The sequence below is a fragment of the Pygocentrus nattereri genome, chromosome 25 (assembly GCF_015220715.1).
Source record: "Pygocentrus nattereri isolate fPygNat1 chromosome 25, fPygNat1.pri, whole genome shotgun sequence".
NCBI lineage: Eukaryota > Metazoa > Chordata > Actinopteri > Characiformes > Serrasalmidae > Pygocentrus > Pygocentrus nattereri.
The window spans coordinates 25,811,077-25,829,415 of NC_051235.1; the positions used below are offsets into that span (position 1 = coordinate 25,811,077).

The following is an 18,339-nucleotide window of genomic DNA, read 5'->3' on the forward strand; positions in this document are numbered from 1 at the left end:
CTGGCATTTAGGTAATAACCAAAATGGCATTGTCTACGTGCAGATAATCATATTCAGTGTCTTTTCTGGCAGGCATTCTAAACTATGTTAAATTTCAGAGTCACAAAGTTATAGTCCAATACAAAGATGAACTTAATTCCAGTGTGGTTCCATTTTGCCTGTCATAACCCACATCTCTCCCAGTAAATATGAAGCATTGTGCTACGGAGTTTGGACTTGAGAATCTTATTTCCTTACATTTTTAATAGACTGGGGAAAACGTGCAGTGGAGCAGAAGTTTAAATGACCTAAGCTCTGGGTTAACTGTCAGCTCCAGTACAGTATGCCTACGGGAGGAGTGTAATCCACTGCACAGAAGGGAAGACCCTCATGCTGTAGTGTGTTTTGGTCACATTGTCAGCGTCGTCACACGCTAATGTGGGTCTTTAGGTCTACATGGCTTCTCTGGAGGCTGTGCTCTGTATTTAAAGTAATGCGTGTAAGGAAACAACTGAACCGTGCTATGCATGTTTACTATGCATAGACGCGTAAAATGGGTTATTGTGCACACAGAAACAACACTTCATTTTAAAAGAAAATATAGGGGTGGTTAATATTATGATATTTGTCATTATTGTGATGAATTATGATATGTTACGATATGCTTTTCTGAGCATGCTGTGAATATCGTCAGTACTTACATGATGAAAGCAAATCATTCATAGTTTCGGTAGTGTTTTATGAAATGTGGCAGAGCTGGCCTTTATTCTGTTATACATATCGTGTATCGTAAAAAGGGTAAAAGTTTCATGCATATTTATGTGCTGTATCACCCCCACACTTTCTGCATATATGCTGTATCACCCACCCCTAGTTTCTTGTTTAATTTCTGTTGTCTTCTTTTACTTTGATTGAATACTTGATTCAAATATGTTGAAATTATGCATAATTTCAACGAGTAAAAGTCATTTTGACAATAATTGTATTGTTTGAGTTGTGGTACTTAATCAGTGTCAAAATTTGAAAAACTACCACTATGCAGGTCATTGAGTCCATATATAGAAACCACTGAAAAACTGCCCAGATTGAATGCAGTTTTTTTGTGATGAAACAGCTCATTTGTGTATATATGTGCTACATATTCGTAGTGACTAAACATTAAAGATCCCATGTCACAGAATTCCACATGTTTAGCCCCTTAACAATCCCGATTTATGAATAAAAAGGTTTATTGGTCAGTAGCTACAGGGACTTCAATGCAAACTAATGGAGCTTTTCATAGGTTGCAGAAGTGTGTAATAATACATTTAGTATGCAAACATTATATAATGCGAGGGAGCGAGGAGGCGGACGCATGTGCTGAGATAAGCGACTTTTATTGAGGGCAAATCCGGAACAGACATGACAAAATAAACACAGACTGAAGTACAAGACAGAAGCCGGAATAACAAAACATACAACAAACACAACAAACATGCATCAAACATACATCCAAACAACAACTAGCAAGTCAAACAAAGAGCAACACAGACCAGGGTAAACACGGGGCTTATAAAACACAGGGATAACGAGGGACAGGCGGAAAACCGGTGGCAATGTCACGAAACAACGGAGTCACGAAACAAGGGGCTGGACTAAGAACCAAAACAAAGAAGCACATGGATGAAAAAGTAAACAAAAAGCACATGGACAGGACTGGGAGGGGCCAATCGTGACACATTGTTAATGTTTCAAAATGTACTGTTCACTCTGCAGTCCATACAGCCCATGTATAGAAACTAAGCTGCAAAAAAAGATCCGTTTTGAATGAATTGTTTTTGTGATGTCACAAACAACAGCTTGTTTACATATATATATATATATATATATATATATATATATATGTGTGTGTGCATAATATATATGCATGAAGCAGCCTGCAGGCCATTTACATATATCAGTCTTATAGGCACAGCAACAAGAACAGCCGGTTTACTTCTAAATATAGAGAAGTTGGAACATAGTCATTTAAAATGAATTATTTTGGACAGACATTGTAAGGGGACCTTAGGGAAAATAAACAACACAAGACCGAATTTAGGATATGGGCCCTTCAGTGTGGAAATGATGTACACATTTGAAGTAAATTAATTTTACATCAGTTTCCAAAGTGTTATCATTTCTCATTCTATTGCAAGGTGACTTTGGGTGGTGTTTGGCCTCTGTCTGAATGTGCAATGTCACTGGGGGCGGTCTCTTTTGACCCTTCATACCATTATCCCTGTTTTCCTTGACAGCACATTTGAAGGTCATATTGAGAAGGCCTCAGGCACAGCACTTGTGCATTAAACACTGTTGTTATGTCAGATTGACCAAATGTCCCCTAAATCAAGGCATTTTTAAGCTGTTATGAAAGTGAGCCAAGTAAAAGGCAGGATTAGTGTGGAAATCATGTGCCCATTTTCCCTCAAGGGGACTTCTCTTTTGGGAAAGAGCTCCTAACCAAAATGATGCAATTAAAGATGCTTATCTGCTGGAAATACTCTAGAGATTCCAGGTTTCTCATTTTCAACAGAGCGCTAGAGTGCTAGCTGTTATACGAGAGCGTGCCTCTCATCCTCACTGAGGTTTACAGTAAATTCATTGCACTTGACGACAGGAGAGTTTTAAGCAACATAAAAGCCATTGGATGGAGAAGCTTCTATCTTATTTGGCTATATTTTGTTTAAACTGACTTGGGTTAACACAAATATTCTCTACCCATTCTTGCATCGGCCTGTTTTGCCCAGCAGCATATCCCACTATGAAATGCTAATTATGTGAGCTTCTTATGTGCCCATGTGTGTTAAGCTGCTGTGAGAGTGAAAAAAGCCCTGGCAAATCATCTGTCTTTTATTTAAGACCCAATGCCCATGCTCCTCCCTGACTGCAGTGGAAATTACCCACACCCTATGGAAAGAGCTGTTATGCATCTCTGTCTTTCATGGAGCCAATGAGAGATTAATGCTTAATATAGCGTGATATGGCACCTGGATGTCTCTGCATGATGCTCCTGTTCCCTTGCATTTTCATATGCAGCAGAGGGGAGGGCTTGTTTTACACCCCCCCTTGCAGAAATGCTGCAATGCGTCGCGCAGCTCCAAGACTGGGTCAGTGTAACGCGGCTGGCGGCAATCATTCGCTCGCTCGCCGTTTCCATGGCAACAGCCAATAGATTTGCATGCAGGAGCTTTGCAACATTGTTTTGGTTGCATGTAATTTAAAAGACTGCTTTGCCATGAGATTAGGGAGGTGTTGCACATCAGGGGTGCAAAAAAAAAAAAATACAGTAGAAATTACATGTAGAATAATGTAAGCAGTTTTTGCTTCTAAAAAAAATCCACTACAGCTTTAATATACTTGTTTTCCAATACACCTGCTTTTCCAGTATATTTCCTTACGCTGCAGAAGCATCAATTGTGTATCCGAGACAAATGTATGCTTGCCTTTTTGAAATGGTCCACTAAAGGAGAATTCCACAGATTTTTCAAAAATTCTGTATAATTCAGTAAATGAGATGTAAACAAAGTCATTCAGAGTTGTCTGATAAGGAATTGTTCATTGTAGAGAAACCTGCCAAGACATATTTCTTCACAGTGGCAGTGATAGGAACCAGGGATCATGATGTGTACAACAGACAATATTTTATTTACTATTTAAAACCACCAGTGAGCTTACGTGTCATTTTAGGGCACAAATTGTAACACAACCAGACAGGTCAGACATGCACAGTTAAAATAGACTTTACTGGGGTTCAAGAGAGACATAGATAAAAAACAAGCCAAGGTCAAACCACTTAGTAGCTCTGCAGAAGAAGCAACATCTTACAAACATCTACACTACAAGCCTGGGCTTATATACTAACTAAACAAGACATCATAATCAGATTCAGATGAGGCATATCAGTATTCAGGTTGACGGAGAATGTAGATTGGTTACTGTTGGTGATGAGACAGTCATGTGATCTCCCCGGGAGTTCTGGGAGATTGAGTCCACTGAGGAGTTAAGCGTCCTAGTCATTCGAGTCTTTCATGAGCGCAGGGTCAGATGGACGCGCGACACAAATTCTTAAAGCTATTTCTTAAAGCTATCTAAGGAACCAAGCAGCGTATTCATAGCCATTTAATGTAGTAATTTTCTGTGAGGAAAGTTTAAACTCGTCAAACATCTGGTTTGCATCACAACCACTGTGAACAATTCTCACTCGATACATTTTTTAAGTGAAGCATTTCACATCAAACTACTCATGACTGACTTTGTTTACATCTTATCCGTTTAGTAATGCAGACGTTGTGGAATTCCCCATTTAAATGTCTGTTTCCCTTCTTTAGGACAAAGACTTCTGCAGTACAAGAGTGATGCCCTTGAGACAGTTGTGTTGGTGAATCCATCTGAGGACAATATTGCGATAGAGGTAATAGTAGTGGTTTCTACATAAAGCTTTACAAGCTTCTCTTACAGAGTTGTAATATTTACACTACTAAGTCACAGCTTGAATAATAAGTGCTAAAAATATGTGTGTCCTTTTCATTCTCTCAAACAGATCAGAACACTGCTGTGTGACTCAGCCCAATACAAGTTATTTGTCCTCGGCGGTCAGAGCACCGAACAAGGTGACATCATCCTACAAAGTGGTGTCTTTGGCTGGAAGAATTTCTCTGACATCATCACAAGTCAAAGAGTAAGCATATATTGTGTTTACATAAATCTTTGAACCCTTTACATCACAGGCTTTTTATTTATAAGGCACCAGTCTAGGAATAACAAAGGTAGAAGTTACAGGTAAAAGGTAATGGAATTGTGGGCCATTACCATTATCTGTCCAGTGCTGATACATGTTTAAGCATTTATCTGTCAACACGGCTATGATATCGAAATCATGGTGCATCCCTATTTATTATTCCCTTATTCATTTTTGGGCTTAATCAGCCCACATACAGGACAAGAATTTAAAAATTATGCACATTAATCTATTAGATTCTATTTTTTTCTTTTTCCCCTTTTTGTAGATTAAAGACTTCCTGAGCCAGTCACTTCCAGGAGAGCGAGCGTGTCTGACTGTGTGCTGTGCGGTAGAGGGGGCCTGGAGCTCCCTGGAGCTCAACCAGGAGCAGTACCTGCTGGACATTCGACTGAACCCTGAGCCTGTGCTGCCTGAAATGGAGGGCGTGACAGAGTTTACAGAATATGTCTCTGAGACGGTGGATGTCCCTTCCCCCTTTGAGCTACTGGAGCCACCCACCTCAGGGGGGTTCTTGAAGTTGTCCAAGCCATGCTGCTACATCTTCCCTGGAGGCAGAGGTGATTCGGCGCTGTTCGCGGTCAATGGCTTCAATATTTTGATTGATGGCGGTTCAGACCGAAAATCTTGCTTCTGGAAGCTGGTGCGACATTTGGATCGGATTGATTCCATTCTCCTTACCCACATTGGAGCAGACAATCTCGCTGGGATAAATGGACTGTTGCAGAGGAAAATTGCAGAGCAAGAGGAGGAACAATCCCAAGGCTCCAATGCCTATGGGGATTGGATGAAAAACCTGATCTCACCCGAGCTTGGTGTGGTGTTCTTCAATGTTCCAGACAAGCTAAAGATGTCAGAGCCAACACTGAAAGTAAAGAGGAGTATCGAGGAGGCCTCACTGACCTTGCAGTACCTCACCAAGCTGGGAATCAGGCCTGAGCCGCTGCATCGTGTTGTTAGTAACACAATTGAGCCCGTCACACTTTTTCACAAGCTGGGTGTCGGCAAATTAGATATGTACATCCTGAACCCTGTCAAGGACAGTAAGGAAATGCAGTTCTTCATGCAGAAGTGGGCAGGTAACAGTAAGGCTAAGACTGGCATCATCTTGGCGAATGGAAAAGAGGGAGAAATTTCTGTTCCATACCTCACATCAGTAACGGCCCTTGTTGTCTGGGTTCCTGCCGGCCCTACCGAAAAGATAGTGAGAGTTCTGTTTCCTGGAAATGCCCCACAGAACAAAATTTTTGAGGGCCTTGAAAAGCTACGACATCTTGATTTTTTGCGTTATCCTGTTGCGACTCAAAAAGACATATCATCTGGAGCTCCCCCTCCAGTCATTAAACAAACTAAACTGAAGCCGAGGACCGATAGCAAAGAAAGTCTCAAATCTTCGCCCAAAATGCATGCCAGTACTAAAGCAAGCAAAAAAGAGGCAAATGAAGACATTGAGTCAAAGAGTGACTCTGTAAAGGAGAACAAAGTTGAAAAGAAGCCGAAGAAATTGAAGGAGAGTGTTAAAACTCCTAAACCTGTGAAAGCCCAAACAGATACGAAGGATTCAGTAAAACAAGAGAAAAAGAAATTGTTGAGAGAGAAATCTCCTAAAAAGCATGACAAAGATAAGACATCTAAAATGGAGGAAAAGAAAGATAAAGAAAAGACAGAGATTAAGAAAGAAAAGAGGGAAGTGAAATCTTTTAGGAAAGATGACAATAAAGAATCCAAAATGAAGGAAGAAAAGAAGACAGATGCAAGTAAGCCAGAGCTAAGGAAAATCACTAAGCCTGATTTGAAGCCTTTCACACCTGAGGTCAGAAAGACCCTGAATAAAGCAAAGGTTCAGGCAAGGCCAAAGATGGAAAAAACAAAAGCAGTCAAAGAGCAAGAGAACAGGCCTGCTGCTCAACAGGTTTCAAAGGAGAAACAGGAAAACGACAGATCCCTGGTTTCATCCCCAGAAGACCTCACCAAGGACTTTGAAGCACTGAGACAAGAAGAAAAGCTCTCTGAGAGCAAAGTGCTCCAAAATACTGAATCTACAGTTTTTCCTGATGCAAAGGTCCCTCATATTGAGTCCACTGATGAAGGAATAACCACCACTGATGCTGGGACTGAATCCCCTCATGAGGAAAAACAACCCTATGAAGAAAAAACAAGTAAATCCCCAACAAAGAGTGAAAAGAAATTTGAGGATGAAGGTGCTGGTACAGAAGAAGACAAGGAGAAGGAATACAAAATAACAAAAACAACAAATGTTTCAGAAGTCACTGGGAAGGCAGATGAGAAGAAATGGCAAGACACGAAGGAGAAAGAGGAGGATTTTGAAAAGAAAACAAAAAAGAGTGACAGTGAGGAGGAAGAGGATGTTATTGAGAAGGCTGAGCTGGAGGAAGCAGAGGATATAGTTCATGATGACGAGCTGAAATGCAAGTATGAGGCAGCCAAGAAAGAAAAACCCGACAAGGACTGGGATGCCAAAGAGAGTGAGACTAAATTAGTTAAACCTGCCGGAGCCATCGAGCACATCTCTTTCATCCAAGATGAGACCATTCCAGGCTACTCCGAGACTGAACAGACCATTTCTGATGAGGAGATACATGAAGATGCAGAAGATAGGATTCCTCATCTCAGTTATGATGTCGGCTCATATGACATTTCCGTCCCTGATGAGCCTGGCTCTTTTGACACCATCCATGGTGTAAAAGAGATAAAACCCCCATCAGTATCTGTTCCATCTGATCTAACAGCTAAAGGAAGTAGCGTGGGCCAAGAGCCAGCTTTATCAGCTTTTGCCACCAATATTATTGCGGCACCATTGGCTGAAGAGGAACACATATCCTCAGCCACCTCCATTACAGAGTATGATAAACTATCCTCGTTCGCAACATCTGTCACTGAAGATCAGTCTATTGCATCTGTGACAGCTCCTCCTACTGAGGATGCAGGGAAAAGCTCCCTGCTCTTGGACACTGTCAATAGCATACCATCATCTAGTCGCACAGAAGGAAAGGAGTATTTACACTCAGCTGGCACAATCTCTCCAACATCATCTTTAGAAGAAGACAAGTGCTTTAAGTCACCTCCATCAGAAGAGTACCAGCCACTTGTTCCAGAACTGGAAGCTACCGTAAAGCCCACCACTCAAGCACATGAAGATGATGATGAGGATGAAGAAGAGGACGAAGACCAGACACCAAATGTTGACGTGCCTCTCGGAAAACTGCATGAAGGTTATGCATCCGCTGCAATGCAAGACCAAGAGCAAGCTTCTGATAAGTCCCCCTCCCCAACTGCTCATCTGTCCTCACCTATCACACAAATGAAGGATGAAAAAGTGACTCACGTTGCTCAGGATGAGCCGACAAAAGCAGAAGTTGTTGAGAAACCTGTACCTTCTGCACCTTTCTTCTCCAGCACTCCAGAAACAAGTGGAACTTCAGAACTAGAGGAGAGGTGTCTGAGCCCAGATGATAGCACCATGAGAATGGCCTCACCTACACAGTCAGGTCCTACTAGCAGTGGTTACTCCCCTACTGAGGAGAAGGCACTGAAGTCCGTAACTTTGGAGAAAGAAGACATGCACGACATTCAAATGTTTGCAAAACATGAGACAGTACCATTTGGCGATGCTAATAAGAAGACAGCATCTGTGAAAATAATGGAGGATGAAGGTGACCCATTCAAAAAGGTCTTTTTGAGCACGAGGGCGACGTTTGATGATTCAGGTGAAGAAGAGGAGGAGGAGGAGGAGGAAGAAGAAGAAGAAGAAGAAGATGACTATTATAAGAAGCAAGATTTTACGACCTGCAGTAAAACTAAATACAAGGAAGAGAGGGAGAGCACATTCCTGGATGAGGAATATACATGCGAGCCACAGTCTCTAAAAGAGGAGAAGCTTTTTGGAAAAGAGAAAGAGGAAGCAAAGACGGAACAGAAACCACAGGATGTGACCCATTTGGAGAAAGAACGCAAACCCCAGATGCTCGGCTTTGAGGAGGAGGAAGATAGTGAAGCTGAAGATTGCACTTACTCGAGTGTAAAAGGGCCTCAGGGCAAGTTAGATTCAGTGTCAGTAGGCCAAGGCAAAAAAGATGTGTCATTCTCAGAGAGAGATGACACAACATTGACCTCCAAAGATAGCGATAAAAGCGTACATTTCAACTTGTACTCCTTCCCTGAGCATGAGAAGGGTCATAAGGAAGAATATGTGCGGGAAATAAGGCAAGATACACCTTATGTTGGTAAGAGTTTTACGTATTCCGATGTATATGACAGTAAATCTAGTTCAGTGGATAGTTCATACTCTCCTAATGTACCAAAGGACTTCATGGACAAATTTGATGAGGATGATGGCATCCTGGAGGACACAGAGAAAAAAGATAGCACATATAGTGCCAAAACTGTAGAAACTACAAAGATGTCAGATTTTAAAGAATCTCCTCTAAAGGAAGTGTCTTCATCATTATTCAGTGAACCGAAAAACACATATGGGGCATCATGTATGGGTGATGTTTCAGAAGAAAAATCTAGAGATAATTTGGCTAAAGCTGAACCAGAGATTGCTGAAAAATCCTCACATTCCTTCTTGCCAGAAAAAGACCCCTTTTCTATTAAGTTTGGTCAGCCTACTGTCAGTGGAAAGACAGAAGTGAGTGCTGCACCATCAGGTGATTATCTAGATGACTTCACTGCTTCTGGCTTTTCCACAGTAACTAGCAGTCCTGCGGTAGCTCAGTCTTTTGGTGATGTGAAAGGAGCAACTGCAAAAGATATGAAGATGCTAGCACATGGTGAGGAGGACGATGAGGAAGAGGAGGAGGAGGAGGAAGAAGAAGAAGATGAGGATGATGATGAAATGTATGGAAGACGTGTCAGTGACAGTGACCAGGAGAAGGGTGCCAAAGACAGATCAGAAAAAGAATTCAGCTCATTTGGTGGTGCCATCTGCGCAGTGCCTCCTGAATTCAAGGAGGAAAAGAAGGACCCTTTACAAGACTATGGCTTGAGTTCTGACAGTTATGGCAAACCCCCAGCTCCTACTTCATTTGAATCCACTGGGAGCCATAAGAGCCTTGAGGAACCATTCAAAGTGGCTAAAGATAAAGCCTCATCTCTATTCTCTGGCAGCCAGATGACAGACTATTCCTGTGGGTATGAATATTCTTACAGTAAGGAGAAAGATTCTTTTCCATCCACCAAGTTTGAAGAGAAGGCAAAAAAGGATGACAGCTATGACCAGTCTTACATACCCATCTCCACAAAGCCAAGTGACAATAAACACCATCATGATGAGAAAGACATTGAATTTGAGAAACAAAAAACACCAGATGTTTTAACCAAAAAGCCTGGAGACTCAGTCTCACCAGGCTTCAATTATGCAACTGCAACAGCCACTTCCTACTCTTCCTCTTCCTCCTACAGCCACTCTTCCTCTGCTTCTGCCTCTCTCTCTACCAGCCGCCAGTTTGTAGATGAGCTAGAGACTCCTGCCAGTGCTGGATATGAATATTCGTCCTTCAAAGACGAACATTCTCTTGTGATGGATTCACCCTTCTCCAGTTCTGGTGGGCTGATCAAAGATGAATATTTAGAAGTGTCAGAGAAGCTGACTCCAGCCACCACCACAGCTGAGTCCACCTCTAGCCTTGCGAGGTTTTCTCCATTGTCGCCTTTTGAAGAGATCAAGCCTTTCCCTTCTCACTCAGTCCCATCTGTAGATGATAAAAGGGAAGAACTTGCCAGCTCTGCCAGTGGTGCTTTGGACAAGGGTCCACAGGGTGCATGCTTCTACAAGCCAGAATGGGTGGATGATACAAATTTACAGGCTGAATATGGTGCTACTGGGCCTCTGTCCCAGGCTGCTGAGAAGGACCCCTTGACGAAAGCCTTGTTTGGTGCTTCTTTACCACCTCATGCTGATGTCCCTGAGAAAAAGTATTATGAAGACACAGAGAGTAGCGAAGAGGAGGAAGATGATTACATGTGCGAAACAGAACAAGACAAACTACAGTACCAAAGATCGCCATTCACAGTCCAATCGGACAAGAAAGATAGTCCTTTTTCCTTGACGGAGAAACTAACCATGGACACATCTGCCAGTAAGGTAGGCGCACTCCCAGATGTGCTTACCTATACTTCTTCAGTGCCACAGTCTACAAAGCCAGATACTGCAAATGGTCCTGCAGAAATCAGCATGACGGCACCAGATGCCTTTAGTGGAGTAAGTAAGCAAACATCAAGCCTGTCAAAAACCGAAGTGAAAAGTGAGGAATTTGAAGCTGGCAAGGTTAGAAGTCCCTTTGAATGGGAAATATTGCAGCAAAGAGGTGTCTACCCAGGGGCTTCACCTCCTCACTATCGCCATGAGGATGAGTATGAAGAAGAAGAGGAAACGGAACCTGAGCACCCGCCCCGTCCTCTTTCCCTCGCATCTGTGGATCAATCTTTTCCATCCTCCTACTATAAAGAAGATCCAGGCAGGAAGGATGACTCGGATCATCCTCCTGATGTGTGTATGGGTGCCAGCCCCTTCTCCTCTTCAGCTTCACCAGGTTACTCATCCTCAGAGTACAAGCAGAGGAAAGGAGACACCTCCCCATCATTCATCAACCCAAACCTTTGCCAGCTATCCAGTGACGAGGACGATGAGGAAGAAAGAAGTCAGGATGCCGATCAGCAGCAGCCTTCAGGCAAGACAAGGTACCACAACCAACCTCACCATCGTTCTCATAGGGAGGATAGTGAATCGCAGCACCTCTCAGGAGCAGCAGCTGCAGATATGGGCCTAGCTGGAGAGGACACGCCCCCAACCTCTGTCAGCGAATCACTGCCCTCACAGACAGATTCTGACGTTCCACCAGGAACTGAAGAGTGTCCGTCCATCACAGCCGAAGGCAATGTGGAATCTGATGAGGATGCAGATTACCTGCCTGTAGATAAGTCATCTGGAGCCTATGGGGGAAAACATTATTCATCTAGGTCTTCAGAGAAAAACCACGATCCACTGCCCTCACCCATGATGGATCCGGCACCTTATCCCCCTCATCCTGATGTATGCATGGTAGACCCAGAGGCACTGTCCAGCCTGACTGACAAATCCCTCAAGAAAGATCCCAAGACAAAGGGCCTGCGTAAATCAGGCAAATCAAAGTCTCCAGCCAGGAAGGCTGACACCAGACATAAAAGATCCCCGTCGAAGGACTCATCTCCTCGCACCACGTCTCTGAAGAAGAAGGACATAGAGGATGATGTGTCCAGGTCAAGTCACAACACGGGACGGGGACTTGTCAATGGAATTAAAAGTATGTCAGGTATGTGTTTGGCTATATTTGGCTCTTACATGCAGTTTCAATAAATAGTGAACACTTGATGAGTAAAGCATCCAAGTACTTGACACTGGAATTAAAATTATGTGAAATATGTATCTGAATGTGTTAGGTGATTTGCAGTTTTGTTATGCAGTAAACACTGAGTGAGTCAGGAGCAGTTTCACATAGCCTGTCACATGCATGGAAGAGGACCACCATTCAAACAAAAACTTGATGCAGCCTAAATGCTTATTCTATTAATATTTTACTACAACAACTATTATTGATATTATTACCAGAAGAAGTAGTACTATTAGATTTTTGGTGGCAGAAGAACAGCTCATAACAGCTAAAATGTGATTAAATATGTACTTAAAATGAATAATTAAGAAGAGGACTTTTTCATGTTTTAGACTACAAGGAAAACTAGATGAAAACTTATACTAAAAGCAAAAAATGAAGGTAATTTGAGTTTGAGCCCCCTGGTGTAGAGTTTTGTTAAGAGTATGCATTTGAAATGCTGTGGTTACCATGATGACAGCATACAGCTTTTTATTCAGGGTCAACTATATGATTTATCACTGTTTATGTGGCATTATGAGACCTTTTAACAAATCTAGTTTTTGTTTCAACAGTTTCAAACGCTGCGAAATCCAGTTCCACTGCACCCCCTGGTGCTCCCATCTACGTGGACCTGGCCTACATTCCAAACCACTGCAGTGCTAAAAATGTTGACCAGGAGTTCTTCAAACGTGTGCGCTCTGCCTATTATGTAGTGAGTGGAAATGACTCCAGCAGTGGGGAGCCTAGCCGTGTTGTCCTGGATGCTCTGCTGGAGGGAAAAGCACAGTGGGGCTCAAATCTGCAGGTAGAGTGTTACACAAGACATCGTGCTTGTTCTGTGAAGGTCAACAACAACGTGGCATTTTAAAAGTTAATTTAGTAGCATTGATGAGGAACACACCAGTACACAACAGTACCAGTCAGGCTTTTACATGGCTGCTCAACAAAGATTATTGGGCCTCATTCACCAATATGTTCCCAAGTATTTTCTTAAATTTGCTCGAGAAAGGTCCTAACAAAGAGTCTACGTCAGATTCATGACATTTTCTTAAAATGCAGAGTTGTTCACATCTTCGTGGTCGTGAGTGTGCTTAGATTCTTTTCTTACCGAGGAACAAATCCCAAATAAAAAACAAAGAGTGGTTGGTGTATAAGGCCCAAAATGTGCTGCCATTTTGTCATTTCAAATAAAAAGAATAATACTATACAGAGTGTATGATGAAAACCTTTGTATAGGTACTAATTTTACATTAAAATATGTTGACAGCGAATCTTCACTGGCACAATAACTTTGTACAGTGTCTGGACTGTTTTTCAAATGATTCAAAATATAGAGCAGCCAGTCAGAATATACATGTTTCAGTCTTAAAGTCACAGCAAAAAACAGCCTTATTAATTCTAAGTCAGTAGGATATGGGCTCTTTAAATTTCAACTCATCGCTGTGCTAAAATGCCACTCTGCCCTGTCTTTAGGTGACGTTGATCCCTACCCATGACACCGAAGTGATGAGGGAATGGTACCAGCAGACTCACGAGAAGCAGCAGGAGCTGAATATCATGGTCCTGGCCAGCAGCAGCACTGTTGTAATGCAGGACGAGTCTTTCCCTGCCTGTAAGATCGAGTTCTAAATCTGGCGTGGCTCCCAGGTTCACACTTTTCTCAAATGGTTCCTTATAGCCTTATTTGTGGTTTATTCAGTGCTCCAAACCCTTTGATAGCAGTTAAAGTCCTCCACAGTTCCTGTTTGTCCAAAAACAGTCCTTGTTCTAATGATTCCCAAACTTCACTGAGCATATAATTGAACAGCAAAAACACTAGGAGGATGTGCCTTTAACTTTAACTCAATTTTCAAGTTAGTATGTCCCTTTAAGCCTGTATGAGTAAGAAATACAATTGCAATCTTCTTGATCTGTTTTGGTCAGTTTGAATGCTTTTTTTCTGCTATTCTCAGATCCCTGTTTTAACTTTAACAGTTAGATTTGTCAAAGCACAAGCTTAGTTCTTGTTTTACAATCTTAACTCTCATTTATTCCTATCCGATTTACACATCATTCTACTGACCTACACATACACTCTCTGCCTATGTCTCTCTCATACATACACACATGCACTACACAGGCAAGCATGTTTTAATCAAGTTACCTCTCCTTCTGAAGCTAATTACACCACCAGGGATGTCCAGTCTTCTACACTTTTGACAGGTACATTGAACACTATCCAGATGTCATGCATTCAGTACTTTAAGAAGCTTATTCTGGGGCTGTGCTCTGTAAGTCAGTGGCTCACTTAGCTAATAATACTGTTATACAGAGGCACATGTATTTGGGAAGTGGAGTTCAGTTCAGTTCTGCCTGCATACCTTTAATCAAGTCGAGAGGACCTCACAAGCCGAGGAAGAATCAAGTAATACGAGGCAAACCTCGCCAGACGTACTGTTTTCCGTCTTAATGTAAAAGTGAAGAATTAGGTTTAGATGTAAGGTTAGGCTAAGTCCGTGTTTACTGATGAATATTAACGTGCTGTAAGAGGTGTACACTAACAGAGCTAATCATTATTTTTAGATTTTACAGAAGAGCAAAGGGTCTTGTAATTGTTATTTTATTACCTTGTACTTTTAAGTGTTTCCCAATTGCAGAATATTCTCATTAACTGCACTTTAATTCCTCTCATTTAATTCAATGCGTTGTAAATATGGCTAGCAGATTTATTAATTTAACGGAGGTGGGAAAAGAATGAGAGAGACTGTTTACGTCAAAGCCAAAGGAACAAGCAGTGGAATAATAATTATGAACAGTGACCGATTTGACTTATGAACGTTCTGAACTATGTTATGCTGTAGAAAGGGTGTATTGCGTAAGGTTACATGTATGAGGCCGAGCTACGGCAAAGCTACAGTTTTAAGAACTACGTACAGTTTCAGGATTTACTTTGTTTTGTTAGATCAATAAAAAGCACATCTACCAACATCTTAGCAGTAACTGCCAGGGCTTATCTTATCGTTGTTGAAGTCAGTACAAATTGATTATATATAGGACATTTGATAGTAAATCACAGTACTGTAAGGTTTAGACAACTTTTGCTATTAGAACAATGTGGTGGTTTTATATGTATGTCTTCATTGCTCAACATATTTCCCAAATTATTATCCCCAAAAGCTGGAAGAGTCGCTAATTTGCATATTTCCAAAAATATATGCAGATGAGCTAAAAATCTAATGAAATAAACTAATATGGTGGTTGGGGAGGTTATTATCAGAATGCAAGATATGAGTTTGGATGAAGTTTGGCAAAGTTTATGCCCTTAAAAAAGTAAAATAATAATAAAAAATAAAAAATATAGGCCTGTATGAAATGCATGCATCTATATTGCCAAGAGTCGACAAATGAAAATAATACTGATGAACCTGCTTTGAAGTAATGCTTGATTTTAATGTGCTTAAAAGAAACTTTGGTGACATGGGATATTCTGCAAGACAGTTCCCCTTCAGCTCTCTCTCACAATACATAACACACATATTTTTTTCATTATAATACCAGATGTGCGGTTCTGTCCATGTACTCTATGCCAGGGCCAGATAGTGGGATTTTAACCCATTCATGTCCAGTATGGTAAATAAAACGTCAAGTCTAAAGTCATGAAATGTTGTTATATATTGGATGAACATCTGCTTTAATTTGTTTACATTTCATTTCCATACTTTTATTCCAAATAAAAGTTGGTTTGTGTATTGTTTTGTTTAAAATGAGTGACCAAAAGACTAAATTTCATGCAATAAGTGGTTAAAAACTCACTTTTTTAGACATAAACATGGATCTAATTACAAGCTCAGAGAACATATGGACCAAAAGAAAAAGTAGGATGCCTGATATGGACATAAATGGGTTATTTTATATTATTAGTTTGGTTTATTTGTTTTGTTCAAAGTTTTATTTTGCAAGAGCCAAGTATACGTTATTCTGGATCAGACAAATTGATGATTTATTTCTGGAAAGGACCACAGAGCATGTCCAGCTGTTCAGCATGGGCCATTTACATCTAGCAGAGGAAAGGTGTCTGAACAGTTAGCTAGCTGTTTACTGTGAGCTATAACTTTCGAGCTGCTGATTATTTTTGAAGTGCTAAGCGAAGACGCTCGCCGCTAACATGTAACTCATTGTCCTTAATGTCCTTTTGAGTCCCCATGGGCTTTAACTTGCATTCAACCTTACAGAAGCAACAAATTTTAGCAGACCAAACAAAGAGTACCACACAAACATACCGACGTGTACCTGACTGCCAGATCAAGTGAACAAATCACTGATCGTCTTTTATATTTAAGGTTTATAAGTGTCTGTTTTTGAGAGAAAATTAACAACTTTAAAAAAAAAAGAGAAATCATCAACGTGCCGTGCAAAGCATCCAGTTGCATTCTCAGATTTCCATATCATAACCGTATCAAATCATTCATATACTGCATTCCGTTCAGCCTAGCTAGTTTCTGCATGTGATCTTAAATTTGAACTTGTATGTTCTAGTTAATAATGATATTAAATGAAGTGCTATTTTAAAGATGTATATTTAAATGCTAAGTGTCTCAATGGTCTCGATGGCACATATAACCCGGCCGCTCTGTCATTTTCTCTGTGCGTTGTTTTAAAGACAATACTGTGTACTTTTTTCTTCAGATTTCCTTCTCTTTTTTCTTTTGGTTTAGGTTATTTTTGCTCTGTGTTTCTGTTTATTCCTGTTTATTTTATGTGCAATATTCTGTATCTTTATTTAAAATTTCTCTAAATGTAGAATATCTACAGATTTGTTGTAAAAGGGTAAACCTGGTGATCACCAATAAAATACAGTCAAAAAAGTGACAAGTGCTTGACGTTGTTAAATTGTGCTGCACTCTTGGTAAATGTTCTTGGCTTGAACGTACAGAACCAGGGCAAACCTTCAGTTGAATCTTTATATTGTACTAAGGCTCTTCAGGCTTTACGCTTTACAAAGCTCTTTGACAAAAACAGCCTGTGACACGGTCCTATTCGTCCCGCGAAATCTTTTTCATTTTCTATTCTTGGTAACCTGTTTCACTCTGAGATGCACTACAGTTCCCAGCATGCACTGTAACACAGTGTGCGTTCTGAACCCCTTCTTCTAACAGTCACTGGGTCAGCGGTTCTATGTAGAACCATGAATACTCAAAAAATAAAAAAAACATGGTTTGCATGGTTAAATAGCTCTTTGTATCATGATGTGGTTCTTCAGATTGATGGAGAATGTGCTATAGATGGTTCTATATAGAAGTGTTATTAAAAATGGTTCTATGTAGCAAAAGAAAGGGTTCTTCTATTGTTACAAGCTTGACATTGAAACGCTAGCAGAACCCTTATTCTCAAACAGTTCTATAAAGAATATATTCTCAATCAATCTGAGAAATACTTCAACCCTAAATCATGCAAAGGGTTCTTTGAGTGTTAATGGTTCTACACAGAACCATTTTCTTGACTAAAGAACCCTTGAAGAACCATCTTTTTTAAGAGTGTTAGAGGGCAGTTTAACCTTGCATTGTATTGTGGTTTATATTTGTACGGACATCAGTGTTGGAGGTATTCTGACGTAATCCATCATTAGTTTGCAATGGAACGTTAATCCTTAATGGGGTCTCGAAGGGGGGGAAAGTTACGCAATGCTGCTTGGATGAAAGAGGGACCGAGACCTAAATTGTCTCTGCATCTCCTACCAGGTCAGTGCAGTAGAATAATGCAGATATTTCAGACTCTGCATCATCACCGCTGTAGAGGAATGTGAGCCCTGTTTTTCATGTGTGCCAGCAATGTGGAAACAATGCTGTTCATTTGGTTTAAATTCCCACTCTACATCTACAGCGACTTCACGTCTCTTCTTACCTCCTTGGAAAACCTCCTTTCTTTCTTCTGGCCATCCACATCCCAAATCTAACTTAGTTGAGATTGTTAGCCATCTTCATTTTACACAGGCTGGTAGCTTGCTAGCTGGGAGCCAGTGTGCATTTTGAACACTCAAAGAACCCTTTGCACAATTATAGGGTTCTTCTGCTGTTACAAGCTTGACAGCGTAACTGTAGTAGAACCCTTATTGGTGTTATATAAACCTTTTCCAAAAAGGTTCTATATAAAGCCATCTACAGCACATTCTCCATCAGTCTGAACAACCTTTTCATAATGTAATGAGCCCTTTAATCATGCAAAGGGTTATTCGAGTGTTTTTGGTTCTAT

General features: G+C 40.9%; 1 protein-coding gene across 3 annotated transcripts in view; it reads left to right on the forward strand.

Annotated features, from left to right (window-relative positions):
- Positions 1–16,959, forward strand: part of map1aa (microtubule-associated protein 1Aa) — a 51,927-nt gene extending 34,968 nt beyond the window's left edge. For 2 of the 3 annotated variants that reach the window (XM_017711627.2, XM_017711631.2), the window contains 5 exons: positions 4,329–4,411; positions 4,541–4,678; positions 5,007–12,051; positions 12,684–12,916; positions 13,585–16,959. In XM_017711627.2, the coding sequence (XP_017567116.2) occupies positions 4,329–4,411; positions 4,541–4,678; positions 5,007–12,051; positions 12,684–12,916; positions 13,585–13,740 (7,655 nt within the window). In that variant the 3' untranslated portion in view covers positions 13,741–16,959. The remainder of the gene's footprint in view (positions 1–4,328; positions 4,412–4,540; positions 4,679–5,006; positions 12,052–12,683; positions 12,917–13,584) is intronic. The other variant, XM_017711628.2, reaches the window with a different exon arrangement.
- The last annotated feature ends 1,380 nt before the right edge of the window (positions 16,960–18,339 follow it).